Source organism: Chroicocephalus ridibundus, chromosome 11 (assembly GCF_963924245.1).
Source record: "Chroicocephalus ridibundus chromosome 11, bChrRid1.1, whole genome shotgun sequence".
NCBI lineage: Eukaryota > Metazoa > Chordata > Aves > Charadriiformes > Laridae > Chroicocephalus > Chroicocephalus ridibundus.
Window position 1 is genome coordinate 1,698,252 of NC_086294.1, and position 21,207 is coordinate 1,719,458.

At 43.4% G+C, this 21,207-nt stretch overlaps 1 protein-coding gene across 6 annotated transcripts in view; it reads left to right on the plus strand.

Annotated features, from left to right (window-relative positions):
• The window catches only part of LOC134521820 (protocadherin alpha-C2-like), a 195,237-nt gene that overhangs the window by 135,708 nt on the left and 38,322 nt on the right, over positions 1 to 21,207 (plus strand). For 4 of the 6 annotated variants that reach the window (XM_063348804.1, XM_063348801.1, XM_063348802.1 and 1 more), the window contains exons 2-3: positions 18,319 to 18,377; positions 20,180 to 20,268. In XM_063348804.1, coding sequence (XP_063204874.1) covers positions 18,319 to 18,377; positions 20,180 to 20,268 — 148 coding nt within the window. Of the gene's footprint in view, positions 1 to 6,887; positions 9,898 to 18,318; positions 18,378 to 20,179; positions 20,269 to 21,207 lie in introns of those variants that run through there. The other 2 variants (XM_063348806.1, XM_063348803.1) reach the window with 2 other exon arrangements.

Sequence of the window (21,207 nt, forward strand, 5' to 3'; positions counted from 1 at the left end):
TTAATGGAGACTTGAACTGATAGGACCATCCAATTCTAGTAGAAGGTCCTGTTTAGTTGGATAAATAAAACAATCTTTTAAGTAACTTTGTGCCAGAATGTACCTGTTCCTCAGAAATATGGCTTACTGGTAGACTCTTCAGATCTGAGATCTTATGGGAGGTTTAAAGTTAACAAAATACTAGTATGCCCAAACATGAGAATAATATGTATTAAATGCTTCATGTATGAATGCACCCCCCCCCCCCCCAAATAGGTGAAGGACTACCTAACTAATAATTAAATTTTGTGGATAGGATAGGATAGGAAAATGGTGACATTAGTAAAAAGAATAAAAGGTGCTATTGCAGATGTAATGATACTGGTTATGCATTACGAGAAGGTGTTATCAGGATCTGGTAATATGAACAAGAAATGGGAGGACTCCTGCTGTGAAAATAGTTTATCATCACTAACAAACACAGGTGTGTGTGTATTAGAAGTAACACAAAAGTTATAAAACATTAGAACTATACCATACTATACTACACTATCACTGTACTGTGAATTGTATCCCAGGGTGGTTTAGTATAAAGTCAATAAAACTTCTTGGAGGAAAACCAGGTTTCTACCATCTCTTCCTTTCCAAGTGAGCATCTCAGGTATGAGGATCCAGGATGATATGTCTTATATTGCCGTTCTCTTTGACCTAGAACGGCTTAAGTTTTTGCCTTGTTTCAATAAGGAGGTAGAGGACTTTCTGTGGCTTATGAAAGCACTTTCTAGGGAGATGACGAAAGAAGTTTAAACTCCTTAAAGCAGAAAATGAAGTTGAGTCTTCAGTTTCTGGGCAACTGCTCTGACACATTCCTATACAGTTTCAAGAAGGGGACAGCTACCTTGTAACTTTGTCCCAGTTCTCAAACTGTAAAGAGCAGCATGCAACACAAGTGAAGAGAAGCATGCAGTGAGGCAGTAGCCAGAGTTAGGGAAACAAATGAAGTGATGATCATCTGGAAGAGATTTGTTTGACTAGAGTGTGTCTCAACCAGTTCACTGAGCTGAAACTTGGCAGTGATGGCTTGCACTGAAGAATCACAGTCTGCATAGAAGCGTGACAAAGACTGTGGCAAGACAAGAAGACATTTGGCAGTAGGCTTTGTGGTGACTTTGGAAAGATGAACGTTACTTTGTCAACGTCAGAATTGTTAATGTCCTTCCGTTTAGAATGGTGCAGTATGTGACATTATGGTCAATAAATTACCGAAGGGATTTTGAAGTCATCAGAAAAATACAGCAGAAGACAAACAGAATGAGTCAGAGAGATATCCATCCTTAAATTTTAGACTGGAAGTGACAAATAATTCAAAGTACACTGGCAACCAGGTCAAGCAAAGAAATGTATTTTCTGAGTGTCTTTGTTCTATGTGGTTTGTCTGACTTCAGGTTCACAACACAGATCCCTCTCCATATCCCAACCCACCACCTGTTTTCCTTACATACTGTTTTCTAGGATAACAAAAAGTACACTACTGCAAAGAAATTGTGACCTAAATGCAAACAGGATTTTTTCTGGCTGTTCAGCAGCCTTCGTTCCCATAATAGCAATAATCCGGTTTCAGATGTCTGGGATAGAAAAAAAAAAAATCACACCGGTTAAATTCATACCAATGTGAAAAATGGATTTAGGGACAGATACTAAAGAACAGAGCCTATCCAATGGACCAATTTGGCACCATACCTATCTATTTCAAACAAGGGAGGGGCAAGTTGCATGTGAAAAGATGAGTTGTCAAGAAGTAATTCAAGTGTGGAAGATGTCTTGAACATAGGAGCAAAGAAGTTGGACATAGAAACAAGAATTTTGCATTACCTCAGGGAGGCATTTTGCAGTATTTTTAGGAAGAAGGAGAATCCCACGTTCCCAGAAAATCCCACACAGAGAATGCAGACCATATACTGAAAGAAATCTGGTTTAACTGCAGGGCTCTATTTTTAAAGGGTTGCTCAGTGGCTGTGTTCAAACTGCAGAACCTACTCTCATCTTTTGGGATGTTTGAGATCAGATTGCTAAAATGAGACTGATGGAGTCTTGTCAGGCAGGAAGGCACTGTAGGGTATGAATCCCTTTCAATCCTGCCTTTACATTGCCTTATCATCTCTAGGCAGTATCTTTCTGATCAGATAGTAGTTGAGACATGGGAAGTCACCAGAAACAATCCTTTACATATTCTCCTTCAGAGAAGAGTGGGGAGGGAGGCATGACTGAAGTAGGGTGCAGAAGGCGGCAGGAATCCCAAGAGAGTGAAGTGAAAGATGGGGTTGGACTGCAGTAGTAGTGTAAGTGTCCCCTGAAATTATCAAGATGGTTTTTACATAGATCTCATGAGTACCCATGGGCTAGAAGATCATGCTACAGTCCACCATCTTACTGGAAAGAACTGCGTACAAGAAACTCCACAAATCTGAGTCACTGCCTTACAGTTTATGGATGTTGTTTTCCACTGTGGTTGATGTAATCTGGCCTGTGACTGATGGCTGTTCCTTTCCTCTGGACTTGATTTAATTCTAAGGCAGACAAATTGTAGGCACCACATGCAAGCAGACACAGAGAGAAAATCTAGGTTTTTCTAGAGAATGACACTACCTACCTACTTGTTATGTCTAAACTATATGGATTCTCTAGACTTGTCTCCATCTTCCTTTGCACGCTGTTTTATCAGTAAGCAGAAATTGTGTGTGCATTTATATGTTATGCAAGTAATCTCAGTGTCCCTGAAAACTTACATGCTGACAAAACTACATGTAAAATCTAGAGCCTGATCCTTGGAGCTGGTGACTTTCCACCAGTTCATAAAGGAGCTACATTGCAGCATTGAGTTGTTGGATATCATGTTTCAGGGATGTGAGTTACTGAAGGTGATACTATTTACAAAGAAGCAAAATGTCATTTCAGATGTTGAAATAACTTGGAGTTCTTCAGTTAACATGTTGTTTTTTTCACATTTTCCTGTTTTTTATTATGCCTTTCTCTCTCCTTCTGCTGTGTGAGACTCGGAAATAGCCAGAGGAAGGACTCTGCACAGTGTTCTGCAATGAAGCAAATTGAACACAGGTTTATTACTGCTCAAGCAAATTTAAGTGGTTCTAGTTACAGTGTTATATAAAAATGTTCCTTGTACAGCTGTGATTTGAAATGGATGAACTTTTCAAGGCCCTAAATACCTACAGAACTGTATCTGTGTATAACTGTATTGCTCCCAAGAGAAATATCTGCCCAGAAATATTTCTGTGGCGCTGCATTACACTGCTCCTAATTCAGGCATATCTATATGTAGAACTGTTTTAAGGAAGGCTTGCATAGGAATGTGAGAACTTTTCATACTAAAATAGTTATATTACTACAACCTCTAGCATAGATATATGCCAGCGTATTACTATTGTGATATATACTTAATTTTCTTCTGCAGGACTTGATAAAACCAGTGTGTTCTTTGCTACGCCCATATATTTGTACTCACATTAAAGGACACGTACCATTTAATTTAACCAAGCTAATTAAAGTGGTGCAATTTTTGTATGTCAGCAAAGCCCAATAGGCCAGTGTATATAAATGCTGCATACAGGCAGCATCCAATCACTTCAGGGGTTATCAGGTTTATCAGCAGACGGACATTTGGGTCTGGTATGTTTTATCAGCTGTTTTTGCTGCAGGGATGGATTCTGATGCCGTTGCTCATGTGGTTTCATCTGAAATTTTGAAACACCTTCAAAGCTCACTAAACAAAAATTTGATGCTTAGATGAAATTTCAAGAAATTACTGGAAAACAAAACTCTGGGGAAAAGAAAACTAGAAAGCCCCTAAGCCTCAATTCAGTTGAAACTGAAATTATGTTTTTCTGTGTTTCAATTTTTGCCTTTTGCTAGAAAAATCAATATTACTACAGGACAGATCCTGAAGTGTTTTCTCAATGGAAGTTTTTCCTGAATTAAAAATCAAGGCCTTCAGGACTGAGTCAGCATTACCACTGAAGCTGATGGAAATAATTAAAATTATTGTGGCCATGGATGAAGTTTATATAGATTTAAAGGGACTTGGGGAACATTTAATCAGAATAGAACAAGTTTCAGGATATCACTTACAAACTGTGTAGTCAGCATAAACTGTATAAAGCTAACATTTTGACAGACTGTTACATTTGTACAGTGCTACTGTAAATAAGCCAAGCTACAGTATTAATTTGTAAAATGAAAATCAGAGTACCTATTTTATGGGTGCTGTAAAACTTACAAAAAGGCAAGAAGCCAGACAATCCTAGGATTTACGATTCTGAAATTAGGAGAAAAATTTTCTAGGAACCTGAGGTTTAGAAAGATGTTTGACGGGAATGAAAATGTTATGGATTATGTTCTAGAATGGGTTGGTTAAGTGTGTGTGTGTGTTATCTCTGTTCAGTTTTACATTCTGTGGAGTTTTGCAAAATTTTGGGTGTGCATAGTCTTAGCTGTTCTCAGAGCTCTAGGACGTGAAGAAAGATGAACCTAGGTAGGGTGTAACTAGTGAGGTGAGCCAGGATTTGAATGTTGATCAGCCCTTCCTTGCTGGGAGACCCAGCTGGAATGCAGTAGGGCAGAGCCTGAATGTCTATCAGAAGTAATTCATTGGGTCTAGGAACAGTGTGAAAGATTCCTTGCTGGTATTAAAAACCCCTGGATGTATGATTGGTGTGTTTCATTCACACACTGTAAGTAAAATTGGCTTGTGGCTAGAAAGGCATTGCCTACAGAGATAAGTTTTGTTTACCCACCACTTCTTAGCAAGGGCATTGTCCGTTTCCAGGAGAGCCTGTACCAGTATGTTCCATAAGGCAGAGCCTTAGATCTTGCCAATGTTGCCATGGCTTTTGGCCTTTTATTGGTGTTCTGTATGTTTGTTAGAGGACTTCGTGGCTGTACACATGGGAGGTGTGGGGCAGAGATAATCCATGGACTGTCTGGGTGAAGCCACTGTTTCATTGTCTGGAAAACTGAGGGTGTGTCCCTTCAGGCTTCTGTTTTACATGGTGACTGCAAGTTGTTTTGACACATGGATGCATAGTTAATGTATTTTAGTGCTGATATAGCTTTTATGTAGCTTTTAGCAAGGTGTTGTTTTGGGGGGATTTTTTGTTTTGTTTTGTTTGTTTGCTGGTTTGTGTTTTTTGTTGGGTTTTTTTTTTTCCCTTTTTTTTTTTTTTTTTTTTTTTGTGTCAGGCTGTCAGGGCATTTTGTTCTGAATCTGTGAATATAGTGATCTTGAATGTGGGTAGCTAGCCAAAAACTTAAAGCTGATTTATTTTTAAGTGTTTGGCTCCTGTTTAAACAACTGGATGAAATGGGCACATTTCCACGTGTTCTAGGCACTTGGCATCTCTATCTGCCCTTCTTGGTCTGCACAGACCTATGTTTATCCTACTTAAAAAGACAAGCAGGGTTGGGCAGTTCCACAGCAGTATTTGCAGACACTGGGGTACTGGGCACATTAGAATAAATATGTGGGCAAATATTTGGTCCACAAAAATGGGCTGAGAATCAAATGAACCCATCAGCCAAAACATAAATAGGGTAATCCTGCTCTTAATGTTGTCTCTTCTGATAATGGTGGCCACTGATAAAAGCTGATAGACTGGTAATTGTTCTTAGCAGTGCTGAGTCAGAATTGGGACAACTGTTCTTTGGGGTTTGTGCATCAGGTACATTACAGTAAAAACCTTTGGGATTTATGGTGTGAGGTTGTAATATGGTGAGAGGTGCCCAGGCCCACAGAGGGCAATGAAAGAGGTTTTAGCTGAATGTTTGGGTTGCCCTCTCCCCTTGATAGACCAGCCCAATTCAGTGAGGATTCACTGTACATTCTAAAAGATTTTGTGAGGCAAGCCAGGAAAAAAACATCAGGGGGATAAATATTAGCAGAGAAGCCCATTTCTCCACTGGGTGGTAGGTACAACATAGTTGCACCCCTGACAGACTATGTCATAGAATCAGAATACCAGGTTGGAAAGGACCTAAAGGATCATCTGGTCCAATCTTTCAGGGACTTTCTGGTCCTGTGGTTTGTCTCATTAAATACGTCATCTTAGTGACTTAGATGTTGTATGAATGAACACTTAAGTTTATTTCCTTTGCTGGAATTTGTGGCACTGGGGTAAAACTTATCATGGCTGCAGCCCGCTCACCTCCACTGCTGAGGTTCAATTTGATGGCCCTGTTTGTCAGTCCTCCATCACAAGGGTAGAAGAGGAAAAAACTGTAACTAGAAAACAGATTGTGCTGCATCCTCTCTCCAGCTGCGCTTGATCACCTCGAGCCTGTGTGTTGCATTGGATGAGAAACTGAAGCCCACCTTCAATGCTCCTAACTCGTGGGTGTGACTTGCAGAATTCTACCAGCCCAGCTGCTATCGGGGCACGGCAGCTGCAGCAAGGGTGAGAGGAAGCTGAGCAGGAGGAAGGTGGAAGCCGGGCAGGGGGGTCCGCGGGGGTTGGGCAGAGGGACGGTACTGCAGCAAGGATGAATCTCCGACGGAGCAGAGAGGCAGGTCTCCAAGAAAGAGGTCGTCAAACACACTGCAGCAGCACACAGACGGCACCAGACCTGGCTGGAGGCCCATTTTTTTTCGGAGCCCTGCGCTGATTTAACCCTCCCAAGCGGATGTACTTTAGCATTGCTGCAGCAGGTCCAGAAGTGCAGGCGGTTTGCGGCCCTTCTCCCCCCACCCCCACCCCACCCCACCCCACCCCACCCCACCCCCGCCATCCTCCTCCCCGCGCCCCCGAAGCTTCAGCAGCGAAACCGCGGCGGAGACGAGGGGCGGCGGCGCGGGAGCCGCACCGCTCCCGGCTCGGCAGCGAGAGCCCGCCGCCACCGGGAGCGAGGGGCCCGGCTCACCGAGGGGCCGCAACACGTGGGTGAGGAGGGTGCGGCGGGGCCGGGAGTGCGGGTCCGGGCGGCCCCGGGCTCCGGGCTCGGGCAGGCAGCGGGCGCGGGGGCGGCTCCCGCCGGCAGCCGTGTCGCTGTTCCCTGCCCAGGTGCTGAACCGGAGCCAGCCGCGGCTTAGCGTCCTCCCCCGCCTCCTCCCGCGCAGCAGCTGGAGTAGGAGAAAGCGGATCCGGCGAGTCCCGGTCCCTCCTCCTTCCTCCTCCTCCTCCTCCTTCTTCTCTTCCCCGGAGCCGCCGGAGGGAGAGAGGTCGGAGCCGCCGCCTCGGGCAGCCGGCGAGCATGGACCGGGCGGCGGCGGGGCCGGAGGCGGCCGGCGGCTGCTGCTTGCCGCTTGCATGAAGCGTCCGGGCGGCGGCGGGGAGTGAGGCCGGGCCAGGGCCGGGCGAGGCGGCTCCGGACTCCGGCAGCTCCCCACCCCCGCCGGCCATGGCGGCGGCTGCTCGGCGGAGCCGCGGCGGGGCGGTGGTGCTGGGCCTGCTGCTGCTGGGGCTGTGCGCTGGGCGGGCGGCCGGCGGGCCGCTCCGCTACTCGGTGCGGGAGGAGCTGCCACACGGCGCCTTCGTGGGCAGCGTGGCGAGCGACCTGGGCGTGGATCCGCGGCGACTGGCGGCCAGAGGAGCGCGGCTTACCTCGGGTAGCGGCCGGCAATACCTGGAGCTGGAGCTGGGCCGCGGGGCGCTGCTGGTGCGGGAGCGCATGGACCGCGAGGCCCTCTGCGAGCTGAGCCCCTCCTGCTTCCTCAGCCTGGAGTTGGTCATCGAGCAGCCCATCGAGGTGCATAACGTGGAGGTGGAGGTGCTGGACATCAACGACAATGCACCGCGCTTCCCTCGCCAGGATTACCGGCTGGAGATCAGTGAGTCCGCTGTGCCCGGGGCCCGCTTCCACATCGAGAGTGCCCAGGACCCTGATGTGGGCACCAATTCTGTGCAGAGCTACCAGCTTAGCCCCAGCCACCACTTTGCCCTGGACCTTAAAGGTTTCCAGAGCGGCAGCAAGCTCCTGGAGCTGGTGCTGCAGCAACCACTGGACCGGGAGCAGAGTGCCCTGCAGCAGCTGGTGCTCACTGCAGTGGATGGTGGAGACCCCCCCAAGTCTGGTACAGCCCAGATCTCTGTGAGAGTTGTGGATACCAATGACAATCCACCTGCATTTGACCGCTCCACCTACACCGTGAGCCTTCTGGAGAACTCCCTGCCTGGAACATTAGTGGTCAAACTCAATGCCTCAGACCCTGATGAGGGCTCCAACGGGGATGTGATCTACTCCTTTGGCAGCTACACCCCACAGAAGGTGAGGCAGCTCTTTAGTGTAGACCCACATTCAGGGGAGGTGCGGGTTAATGGTACCTTGGACTATGAAGAGGCATCCTCCTATGAGATCTATGTGCAAGCCACTGATCAGGGCCCTGTCTCTATGGCTGGGCACTGCAAAGTCCTGGTGAACATTGTGGATGCCAACGACAATGTTCCTGAGGTGGTCCTCACCTCCCTGTACAGCCCAGTGCCAGAGGATGCAAAAGCAGGAACTGTGGTGGCCCTGATGAGTGTCACTGACCAGGACTCAGGGCTGAACAAGCAAGTGACTCTGCGTATTCCCCCTGGCCTCCCCTTCACACTCAACTCTTTCAAGAACTCCTACACCTTGATCACCCAGGGCAAACTGGACCATGAGAAAGCAGCAGCCTACAACATCACAGTTACGGCTACTGACTCTGGGAGCCCCCCTCTTTCCTCCCAGAAGGTGATCCATGTGGAGATCTCTGACATCAATGACAATCCTCCACGATTCGAGGAACCTGTCTACTCAGTTTACATCCCTGAGAACAACCCCATTGGAGCCTTGCTGTGCACTATCAAAGCCATTGACCCAGACGTCGCCGAAAATGCCTATGTATCCTATTCTCTACTAGATGGGGAGATTGAAGGGCTACCTGTTGCTTCCTATGTCTCCATTAAATCTGATAGTGGCAACATGTATGCTGTCAGGTCCTTTGACTATGAGACACTAAGGGAGTTTCAGGTGGTTGTCCAGGCTCAGGATGCCGGGATCCCACCACTGAGCAGCACTGCCACTGTCTACATCTATGTGGTGGATGAGAATGACCATGCTCCGCAGATTCTGTATCCTACCTCAACCAACACTTCAGCAGCCCTGGAGATGATCCCACGCTCGGCATATGCTGGATATTTGGTAACAAAAATTATAGCCATTGATGGAGACTCAGGACAAAATGCCTGGTTGTTCTTCCACCTGGTGCAAACCTCAGATCCAGGTTTGTTCAGGATAGAGCTCCATACTGGGGAGATTAGGACTACTCGCAAACTGGGGGAGGACAGCACACCTACTTTCAACCTGACGGTGGAGGTGAGAGACAATGGAGACCCACCAATGTCCTCATCAGTAGCCATCACTGTTGCCGTGGTGGACAGAGTTTCCAAAATCATCCCCGATAGAAGAAGGCACATTAAAAGTCCGAGCAATTACTCAGAGATTACTCTTTATCTCATTATCGCTTTGAGCGCCATCTCCTTTGTTTTCCTTTTCACAATCATTGGGCTTACTGTTATCAAGTGCTACAGATACAGTCTGTATGGAGACTCCTGCTGTGCAGGGTTCTGTGGGGTCAGAGAACGGTGCCCTGCTGAATTGTACAAGCAGGCCAACAACAACATCGATGCTAGGTTGCCCCAAGGTTTAAAAGTACAACCCCATTTCATTGAAGTGCGGGGCAATGGGTCTCTCACTAAGACCTACTGCTATAAGGCATGCCTAACTGCAGGATCAGGAAGTGACACTTTTATGTTTTACAATACCTGTGGCCCAACAGGAACTACTGGTCCCTCTGCAGTGATGACTGAGAGGCATCTGACAGGACAGAGTGGGCAGAGTGCACAAAACCTGATCATACTTAAAAATGACTCCATTACTCCTAATGAGGTGAGACTACGTTGATAAATGGTCAGCACAGTGCTCTGAGCAAATCTACACTTAAGCAGAGGTTCAAACTGGAAAATTCAGATTAAGCGTATTCCCTTTTGGGCTCACTGACACACAGCTATGAAATGTGGTTCCAAGTAATCTAATCTGTGCAATGCATTTTGTTTCTAGGTAAATACTGGGACTTTCAGGGTCCGTTTGGTAAGTTCGGTATATGTGTCTGAGATTCGCTTCATTTTTGCAGCATATACTGTATAGAGTATTGCCTCCTTCCCTTTTCTCTTACAGATCTAAAATTGCCTGCTGCCACAGAGTGTTAGGGAGTGACACATGTGGTCTTAAAGTTTTAATGTTGAAACTAATATTGCAGGAAAAAAATTTAAAAAGTGCTTAGCCTGGAAATCAATAGATTACTTTATGGCAGTTATAGATGTTTGCTACTTCATTGATTTCATCCCTGGGCCAAGCTGTTGAATTTAGATCATTGCAATAATATGCTTTGCTTACTAATATGGGCATATTTTAGTTGTCTGAAAACTGCAATCCCTCCTTTGATATAATGTTTGTTCTACCCAGTGCTGTGTTTCGTGCTTTCTGGACAGTAACAATGCAGTGACATCTTTGTAGAGAATTACAGCAAGTTACTGTCGTTATGTTACAGTGTGACAACTTCTAACCTGCTGGGTTGCTATTGAAAATTGTTTAATACCTATGGTTTGTCCAGCAGTGTATTAACCTTTTCAATATTTTCCCACAGTGAAGAATTAACGGTTGCTTTATGCTAGCATACAGGCAGTCTGCAGTTAGCGTGTGGTTTGCCTGCTCTGTACAGTTTCCTTTCTACATATAGTGCAACTAAACCCAGAAGCTCTCACCGGAGAGACTAAATTTGGTTCACAAAATGAAAATTTTGCAATTACTGTGCATTGTTTGTACCCTACAATTGCAGCAGATATAAGATTGGTTTGTGCATTAATGTGTGCTATGCCTCCAGATGTGGGAAAACTAGGGGAATAACTGTGGTGGGATAGAAAGGAGCCTGACTTGTGTATTCTTGACACAGAAATATAGTTTATTTCTTTATAATTTTTCACATATGAAGATGTTAGCATCTTTTGCAACTGCTGTTTAGTTACACAAAGATGCACAGATGTTAAGGACTAGCAAGTCTTCCATTAAAAATGCTTTTAGAGAGTAATAATCAGTCATTCAAAACTAATCCATTTAAAAGTAATGTAGTGCTTGTCTATAAATCACAGTGGCAGGGAAGTATTTTTTCTTTTCCTACAGTTTTTGTACCTTAAAATCTTTCTCAGTATAGTAAAAGGCCTGGAATCTGTTTGATATAGGAGGGAACATGAAACGTATTCTGTAAGTATGTATGCTGAAGAATCAAAGCGTGAAATACACACCTTCCATCTGATTTTCTGTGGGGAAAAAAGAGGAGCTATAATTGAAAAATGGCTTAACTTTGGATGCAGGACCAAGAGGAAATTAGTCTAACGGACAGATTCCTATCACATTTTAGGGAATCAATCCATTGCATGCAATGAATTAGCAAGTTTTGAAACAGCAGTGCAGATCAGGCAGTGGCAACAAAGCCAGCCCAGACTTGGAGTACAAAAGTAGAGAGATGTATAGAACAAAGTAAAAAATGCCTGCCTGTGTGGAGTTAGAATCCAAAAGAGCAATCAATAATTCAAATAGTTCTGTATGATTTAAACAGGGGTAAAATTCTGACAAGTTCTGCTTGTCATAAGTTCTTTTCTTAGGTCTCTTCTTCTTAAACTGTGCTGCGGTAGTGCATAGTATAAAGAAGTGTCAATGCCAGGTGTACATGAGAAAATGGGTGAATGTAATGCTATTCACTAATTACTAGTTCCTAACTAATTACATACTATAAAATCCTGTCTTTCCCTTGTTTCAAGCTCAGCATATGCACTGAAAATGCCATCCATTGCTTAGCAACACTGAATTCTACTTTTTAAAGATAATGATCTTTGTATTACTAGATCTTCAGAGAACCGTGTTTCTCTTTTTAGTTAAACTGAACTTTTAATTAGTCTTTAAAAACCCATGCCTTCACCTGTGAAGCATAGCAACAGACATCATTGTCCTTGCGTTGATTTACAAAGTTAATCTCTGATGTTTATGTTATTTTGGGGTAATGTGAAAAGGCCTTTTTTTTCTTTTTCTTTTTTTTCCCCCTATTTCCAGTTTTTGGAAATCGATCTTCTCTTTGTTGTTCTGTGATGAGGATGGAACCAGGTGAATGGGCTTTCTATGTGTGCTTATCGTACATAGGGTCTCACGAAGGCTAATATTTTGCAAATGTTGTTATGCAGTGAGAGGAAAAATATTTCAAAGTTATTTGGGATTATCTCAGTAACACTCGATGCAATAAGGTCTTTGTCCTTTTCATATTTATTAGTAAGGTCAAAGATGTTAATGATTACTTTACACTAAGTTGTGACTGACTTCATTGGGCCATTAGAAGGATGCAAGGGAAGGGAAAAAGTGTATGAAGGTTAGGTAGGGAATTCTTTGTATTTTTTGAAGTGCTGATTCCTATGTGACTATTTTGACTTGTACTGCTAGCGTTGTGATGGTGGAGTGGGAGCTTGTTTCTGCAAGACGGCCTGTGCTTCTGCATTCACCCTGCTTGCCTGTATGGTCCTTTATAGGTTTATAAGAATATCTCAAGCCAAGTGTGTTTTGTAAAAGAAGAAATGTACTAACACAGCTGCACTAAAAAATTTAGAGACAGTTATTGCTGGCAGGAGCCTGGTGATAAGGAGCAGAATGCGGGGTTAATGGGTATGTCTCTCTCATCGGCTTGATAGCTACTGCAGGGTGACCAGGCAGGCAGCGTGGGCAAAATACAGAGACAGCAAAATACTGTGCGTTCATTGCTGTCCCTGTGCAAGGTTATGGGTAGCCCGGATTCCTGCCTTTTGAGAGGGGAGGTGCAGGCAGATGTGAAGGGGGTGTGTGAAGATGTGATTTTGTTACCGGGCACTGCTGCAGTGATGATCCATCATTTTCAGGAAAGGTTTCAGTGCTTTAGTCTGGAGTCCCTTTCCTCATATGCCTGTGAAGATGCTGGGTGATGTCCGAGAGGTGTCTGGTCCTTGGTTTGTCTTTTCATCTCTCCCTTCTTGTTCTTATATTCTGTGCAGTTAAGCTCATTCATTATGTCTTGCATCTCATAGCAACCTTTTCCCTTCAATGCAGGGAATAACAGTCAAACCAACATATGTTTTAACTGGAGTTTTCTAGTGGAGAAGGCAGCCTGGCACATTCCTAATGATGAGTGGGCCGTCTGGGTACTTGATAGAACTAGATATCAGCTCTTCTGATAATACATTTCCTTGTACCCAGCCCAGTTTTATGGCTGTTTGCTCTGCTTCTGGCTCTTCCTCTGTGTTTTGCACTTCAAAACCAGCTTGCTAAACACGTGGCAAAAACAAAACAACACTTGAGTTGAACACATCTTGATACTGCTTTAAAACGCAAGTATGTTTTGAAGTGTCTAAATCTAGTAAACCCACAGCATTGTCTGGAGCAGCCTTTCCAAGAGATTTCTCACAGAGGCTTTAAAGGTATTAATGGTGGAATATCTTACAATCTCGGTTCAAGAACTTAAGCCTTTAAGAAATTCTCCAGCCCCGCTGACATTGTAAAGGTTAACTATAAATGTTTGTTCTTTTGTTCAGTGGCAGTATCCAGTCCTGTTCTGCTAAGCAGGGACAGTGCTCTGTGCTTCAGGGCAGTCAGACTCTTGGTTTGATGCTTACTGCTGTGCCAGCAGAGATTTGCATCCAATATTAATCAGAGGAGTTTTTCTTCTCTTGGAACTCATTAAATATACTTTACAGGAGCACTTGCCTGTTCCCTTCACCTTAGTTTTCTTAGAATTAGGAATGCAAATGAACACTGCCAGGAAGAGAATCTTTGGGTTTCTGAATCATGCCCTTTTCCAGTTTCCATTCTCATTTCTTGTATGATAAGCACATGTTAAGACTACAAATAGTTTGTTTTCCACATCAAATTAATTCTAAACATTTACAGAAGGAAAGCAAGAATAGAAGCCTCTGTTTCCCCACATCTGTCAGCATTGTGTCACTGGAAAATAAGCAGAGCTGTGTGTGGTCAGGGGTTTTAAAAGGCCTTTTATTATTGCTTCAAAGTGGATGTATTTGATAAATACACCTTAAGTCATTCTGTCATGCACTTGTGTGGAAATAGGAATGGAGTGGGATGCTTTTAGCAGTCTCATCATCTGGTGACTGTTTGTAAATGTTTGATTCACACTTCTCTACCTTAAGCAAGCCCTGTTCCAACACCCACTGAAGTCAATGGGAGACTGCATTGATTTTCATGAATATGGGATCAGGACAACATTAAAAAATTTTAGAAATTCCTTCTATCCCAGGGACAAATCCTTACTGTGTTTAAGTATTGGCTAAAAAAGAGGACTGAGCAAAATGTTTGTAACAATGTGTTTTAAATCAGATATATTCTCTGTGAACGAATGAAATGATTCTTAAATTAACCCATGCTGTGCGATTTGAAAAATGTGTGAAATTTTGCATGAGCTTTTTTGCTACTAAGGTATTAAGGTTGCTACATTTTATATTATACATTCACTTTGTTTATTAGACTTTCAGAAAGGGTTGGTTGTTTATGACTAGCGACATTAATGCTTGCAGTGATGTGGCTGGCAGACTGTAACCTTAGTGCCTGGAAGTATCAGTAGGAGCAAACTGTTGGCATGAGGTGTTCATCTGGTGCAGTGGCAACCACTTCTATAGGCACCTGGGTAGGTTTTGACTGATCTCACAAATATGGTGATGTGTGCTGTTACTAAATCAGAAGCAGCAGCTGATGGGAGAAACAGGGCATGGTTGATTTCTTCTGTTCTGGGTCGCGTGATTTCCCACACCTCCACTGAAGAGTGGTAAGTACAGGAACACTGAACTTGATACATGGCCTCCAAAAATCTCTAAGGGAAATGGCAAGCTAAGATTGCCATCAAGTTAGTAGAATGGGCTGGCGTGTGCTAAACAAGGTCTTGTAATGGGTTGGGAACTGGTGAGGTAAAAGGAACAAGAATATCTTCGTCAGCATTGTGTGACATAGGGAGGGTATGGGGATATACAACTGGGAAGCATCTGGACCACTTCGAAGTCTGTGTTCCTCTTTGTGCTTCCCCTCTGTACTCATGCTTCCTGTACTCATGCTTCCTGGCCATCTGTACCTTGTCCTGGTGGTGTTGATTTATGACACAGCCACACTTCTCACAGCAAAGCCTGTGACAGGGCTTTGCAAAGGAGCCGATTGTCAGGTCCTGTGCAGGCTCCTGTTCCTTGGGACTGTGCTGAAGACGCCGATCTGCTTTGAGATGGGCCATATCATGTCATGGTACAATTGTGTGCTGTGTGACAGCACATGTCAATGTGGCAGTGGGTGGTCTGGTAAAGGTGGACTGTTCATAGCCAGAGCTATAAGCCAACCCAAACATGCAGACTGTGAATGCCTGATGGATCTATAAGAAGAAGCAGTGCTGCATCTGAAGTAGGGAAAAATATTACTGAACAGGTTTGCCTCTTCTACTATGCTGTTAATTCTATTACCGGTCATGCTTTTTTAATTTTCTTGCTCCTAATTGCCCAAGCTCATTTAAAGGTGTATTGAAACAGCTTTTCTCTTATGACCAGAGGGTCTTAAAGAATTAAAGGCTGTATCAGAACAAAAAGTGAAGCTAGTTACAGTGACAAAATTGGAATTTCACCAGTTTTGCCAGTTGCGGGACAGTGACCTGTGATCACGCAAGTGTGGGACAAACACGTCTCTCACTGAGGTTTGAAAGTTTTCAGTCAAGCAGTGCACACACAGTAAAACTGGGTGAGGTCTGGACAAAGGCAGACTGTTGCCCAAGTGCCTGGCCCTCTTATTTTTCCTGTGAGCACTTCAAAAAGTATAGAAGTCCCAGACATTCAATTTTTTCAGCTAAAATCAAAAAAACACGTCCTGAATGTGTCTGAAAGTCAACTGTGGCAATATATCTTTCCATCTCCAGAATATATTTTTCTGATCCTGTCCCCTCCTTCCTTCTTCTGCCCCTCTGGGAGCAGCACTACAGCCCTGCCTAAAGAGCAATAGCAGATATAAAACTGTTTGAGAGTAGCCACAAGATGCCACAGCTTCTTGATAGTGATCTTTGAAAATACCACAATCTCCTAATTGCTGCTGTTTCTGATATATTGACAAGGTGGATGTTGGTCCATGCATGTGGAGTGAATGAATGATGAGTTTCTACCTGATGAGTTTCTCCTGCCATCATCACCCTTTTATGATCTGGTGTCTGAAAGTTCCCACTGCAATAGAACACAGATTTTTGTCTTCTAGCCACAAGCTAGAAAGCTCTGGCTGAAAAACAAAAATCTATGTACTGGGAGCAAGTGGCCATTTTCCTCTTTTCTCACTCCTGCCCAACTCGTGTCAGATTTTTCCAGCCTTTTGATGTAATCGCACTTCATCTGTATTTTGCCTGGGACAGTGGTAAGACTCCTCCTCACACTGCCTATAAGCCTGTACAAATTAGTAACCTTCACCTCTCAAATTGCAAAAAAAGATGAAAGGGGCTTTCCCTGCACCCCCAGCCTGGCAGTTCCCCTGCTATAAGAAAATCCCCAGCAGAGGAAAAGCCAAATCTTTTGGTGTCAGCACCCTTCATCCATCAAGAAAGGCAAACTCAGGAAGGGGTCTGATCAGCGTGTGTTATTTTGTATCCTCTTTCATTTACTATTATTACGTGGTTGACTTCAGAGTTGCTTTGACGACCCTGGGACTGGGGCCAAAATGGAACGAATCAGAAAATACTGGAACCATGCATAAGGGGCTCCTTGTCATGCCACTTTCTGCTAAACTCAGCAGAACCTGTGCATGCCAGAGAACAGGGGGCTAAATGGGAAGGAAATTGCTAGCACAGATGTTTAATGTGTGGTTGCAAACAGCAGCCTCCTCCCTTTTGTGTAACTCAGACCATAAAGAACACTGGGATGCGCATTATCCAAGGGCATCTCACTCTTGAGTGATGCTGGACCTGGGAAATATGGTGATAGAGTGATAGTGCAAGTTGTAATTGCTCCATTTTTATTTGAATAAAACCTATTGATCCAGAGAAAAGCATACCCCAGACCTCAAGAGGAAAGAGTCGGCGTTAAATAATTCAGAGCATTCAACACTTTCTTTTTCTCTTTCAAGTAATGGAACCATATTCACTTCTGATCTGCCTCCAATAGCTTGAAGAGAATTAAACCATTACAGTCATATATTATTTGCGTGTTTGGCACTGTACAAGACACACCAGGAATGAGTGTAGTCCATTATGTTTCTGGACATAAGTTCTCTCTTTGAATTCAAGTCCCTGAAGTTAAGCACTGGCTGTGGTATCACCTACAGAATAATGTCTTGAGAATCCTGAGAATAACATTGTTATGTGCTTAGGGCTTAATTTTAAAGGACCTGAGCTTGCATGCACTGCTGCAGTTGAAAATTATTGTGTGATGGTCCCCTGACATTGCAAAAGAGATTTTCTGGAGCAATTTTTGATCAACAGGATTTCTTCATTATCTCTTTATTTAGCAAGCCATTCATTCAGGTCAGCATATACTGAGGTTTGTTGGCCAAAGGGTATTGCTGGCTATTTTCCCCTTCCACCCTTTATGCCCTCCCATGAATATGGAGAAGTTGTTCTTGGTATTATGAAAGAGCACGTCTGCCTTTGATAGAAGACTTGCTGCAGTCTGCAAATCTGATACAATCTAGTGCGGTCCTCTGCAGTACACTAAAAGCCAGCAGAAACCTCACAGCAGACAGACTACCCCGCATATCCCCTTCACAGGGGGCTGTATTTTATACGTCCTTGGGCAGATGCTATTCAATGCAGGAGCTCGAGTTTCTTCAGCTTATCAGGTAAACAAACAATGTGTTTTATGGATTTATGATGTTTTTATTTCCTATGCCCAGAACATTGATGAATGTATACAAAATAACTGTCCACCGGTTTCCAGCATTTGATGTCGTTCCACAGAGATCATTCCTGCACCTCTCCTATTGCAAAAGGGAGCAAAGGGACTTCCCCCCCAACTCAGTCCAGCTGTTCCCCTGCTGGGAAAATCCCCAGCAGAGGAAAAGCCAAAGGCCTTGGCATGCAAACAAGTTTCTTTATTACAGAGACACTCCACGTATGTCCATTTGGAACTTTAGATTTGTAGAAGGATTTGGCAGTTCTGAATGCTCACAAAAATTGAGTAGCTCCATATAGACTCTTCTGACAAAATTAGCTAGATGCATATGCTTTTCAGCACGTTTAACATGCATTAACAATGTTGTCCTGGGCTTTTGTTTCTACAGCCAAAACACCCCAATCCTGACTGGCGCTACTCTGCATCCCTGAGGGCAGGAATGCAAAGGTATGTACAGTGTTTCCCCACACGAAGGGGAATTCTGTCTTTGTCCTCTGTGGAAAGGACAAAGCTCTCTGGCTCCTCTGATGCCCTAGACTGATGATATCTGTACGCTGGGATGGAAAGCACCTGAGTTCTGCTGCTGTCACTTCCAATCTCCAAGTGTTACAGATTCAGTCTGACTGCATCTTATGCTCTTATTATACTAGCATAGATCTGTGCTTTTTTTGTGTTTACCTCTTGCCTTTTTATATATTGACTGTCAAGGCATAATTGCTCCAATTATTGAATTATTTAACTGTGATTATACCATTTTTGTTTACTTTAAAGCTCCCTGTAATCATCTGTGCTGATATGTTTCAATAGATTGTCTGCAGCATCAATGCGTTTTCTGTCTTGTTGTCTCTCGTTACTATAAAAGTATGCTGCTCCTGCAGTCGGCTTATTAACCATGTGGTGCAATCAAGATCATTAACACAGTTTAAAGGACATTTTGAAGATATGAGATGGATTTTCAGAGAAGAAAAAGTGAGGCTGTGTCCAAATCTCTTTAGACATCTTTGAAAGTCCTCTGCCTAACATTGCAAGCAGTCTTTGCTATAATTTGCTACTCAGTACACCTGGAAAAAAAGAATTATAATAAAGTTGGTTTTGTAGAGCCTAAATAAAATATCTTTGCTCTCCCTTCCTGAGCAGATTGGAAAACTGATTATATATTCAGGTGTAATCTGACATGATTAATAAGACTACCCTACAGGTTCAGATGCAATTATAAGGCTGCAGTGGTTCCTAGCCGCACTACAAAGTGTAATATCGCATGCTTTTCCCCAAAATGTTGGTGCCGTGGGACTGTAAACATCACCTTTTATCCATTATCCATAGGGCTGAAGTCTTCATAAGGTTGAAGCCCAAAACTGATATTCAGACTGTCCATCCCTGAAACTGTGTTTCACGTGGGTGAGGGCACAGTGTACCCCTCCAGCAGCACTTTAGGCTGCTGTGTAAAAAGGAACCTAAACCTCAGGTACCAGAAGGAAAGGAAGAAAGAGCGAGCTTGATTCTGTGGTTTGTTAGGCAAACTGATTTCTTTCTTTTATGTTCCTGCTGGTTTGTTTTGTGGGTTGGTTGGTTTTTGGTTTTTTTTTTTTTGGGTTTCTTTTTTTAAATCCCTGACTGCTTACTGCAAAATGAATAAACAGCCTGGGGCGCAGCATCTTGAAGCAGGATTTTTTCTTTCAGTCACAGATATTTTCTTTTCCTTCCTTATAAGGTAATGGCTAATACCTAAATTGGTGTTTTCAAGGCCAAATGCTCACGATGTAACACCATAAAATTTGCTGTGTTAGTTTCTGCATTTGAGAAAAATGTATTTCGCTTTCTGAATTGCTCACAAGAAGCATGCAGTAATCCAGGAAAGTGGGATCTGCTGAAGTAGCATAACAGAAGCTCAGAACTATTTCCACCAACTTATTATTTCCTTTAATGCTAATACATCATAACACCAAAGAAGGTGTTTACCTTCCTTGTTGGTGACTTCCAGTCAATGAAAGCAGTGTTCTGCAGGTATGTTTGTTTTATAAATTATGCCACAGCTGTGTCTTAGTAAATAATCAAAGAAAATTTTGGCAAGTCAAAGTAACTGGTTCTCCAGTACTCCAACAGACTTTGTTAGCATCTTGCAATACTATAGTAGTAGTTGCACAGCAACAAACAGTTGTGACTTTTGAAGAATAGCAAGAAAGGGAAAAGTTATAAAGCCCAGGACAGAGGGGAACTGTATAATCTAAATATGATATTTGCTTGTTCAGTGCTGTGCATATGGAGGAGGCAGGAGTCCTACGTGGAGGACCAGGAGGGCCTGATCAGCAGTGGCCAACAGTCTCCAGTGCTACTACAGGTAAGCATGTGAAAATCCAGAATGTATGTGAGGAGCTAATGTTAACTGAAGTAGACCTCTTATTGCTTCCTTCTTAGTTTTTCTTCTGTTTTGTGTCTCTGAGTGAAGCTCTTGTAAATTAATCTATGGAATCTAAATAGAGTTGAATAATGAAGCATGAAATGCATCTTTTTCTTTACTTAGTCTCAGGTGAGCACTGGAGATTGAGAGTCCTGGATCCCAGCTCTTGCCCTGCCTTTGAGGTTCTTGGTTTATGTAATGAAAGATCTTCAGTCCTGATGTGCATACTCAGATTCAAAATGCCCATGCTTGGGTCTAGATGTGATTTGCCCTCCATTTCAAAAGAATAGTAAAACTGGGGTAGGAGCTTATCAGTTCTCCCTTTGTTATTTTTACAAACCCAGTAAGTCTCTCTGAATGTCTCTTCTCATTTTCTGTGGTGAAATCAGACCTATTATTTTGCTAGCTATTTTCATTCACTAGTACGTGATGATGGAAACTAAACTATTATTTGCTTGTCAAAATAAATGACCAAAAATACATTTTAGAAAGTAGCTTCATTTACCCAGTTACTGACTGATGACTTCACAGCAGTCAATAAGAATTTGGCAAAAGGTCCTCATTGAGTTAAGAAAAGAAAATCACCTGTGTCTTTGAAGTGCAGGCAATAAAATATTCTCACTTTTTATGTTGGAGCAGGAATAATATGGAGATGTCGGGGAGCACCTGCTCTCAGTGTTTCAGTCGTGTACAAACTAAACTGTCCACTTGGTGGACAGCCCTGTGTAGGGTTGTGAGCCCTGTATAACAGCCCTGTGAGTGTTGTGAGTCCTCCAGAAATTCAAATGAGGAGTGATGCTCGTGTCACAGAGGCAAGTCAAAGGCTGAGAAGTGGGGTCTGCAGCAGAAAAGATGTGAGAGCTGCTTTATTTAATACTT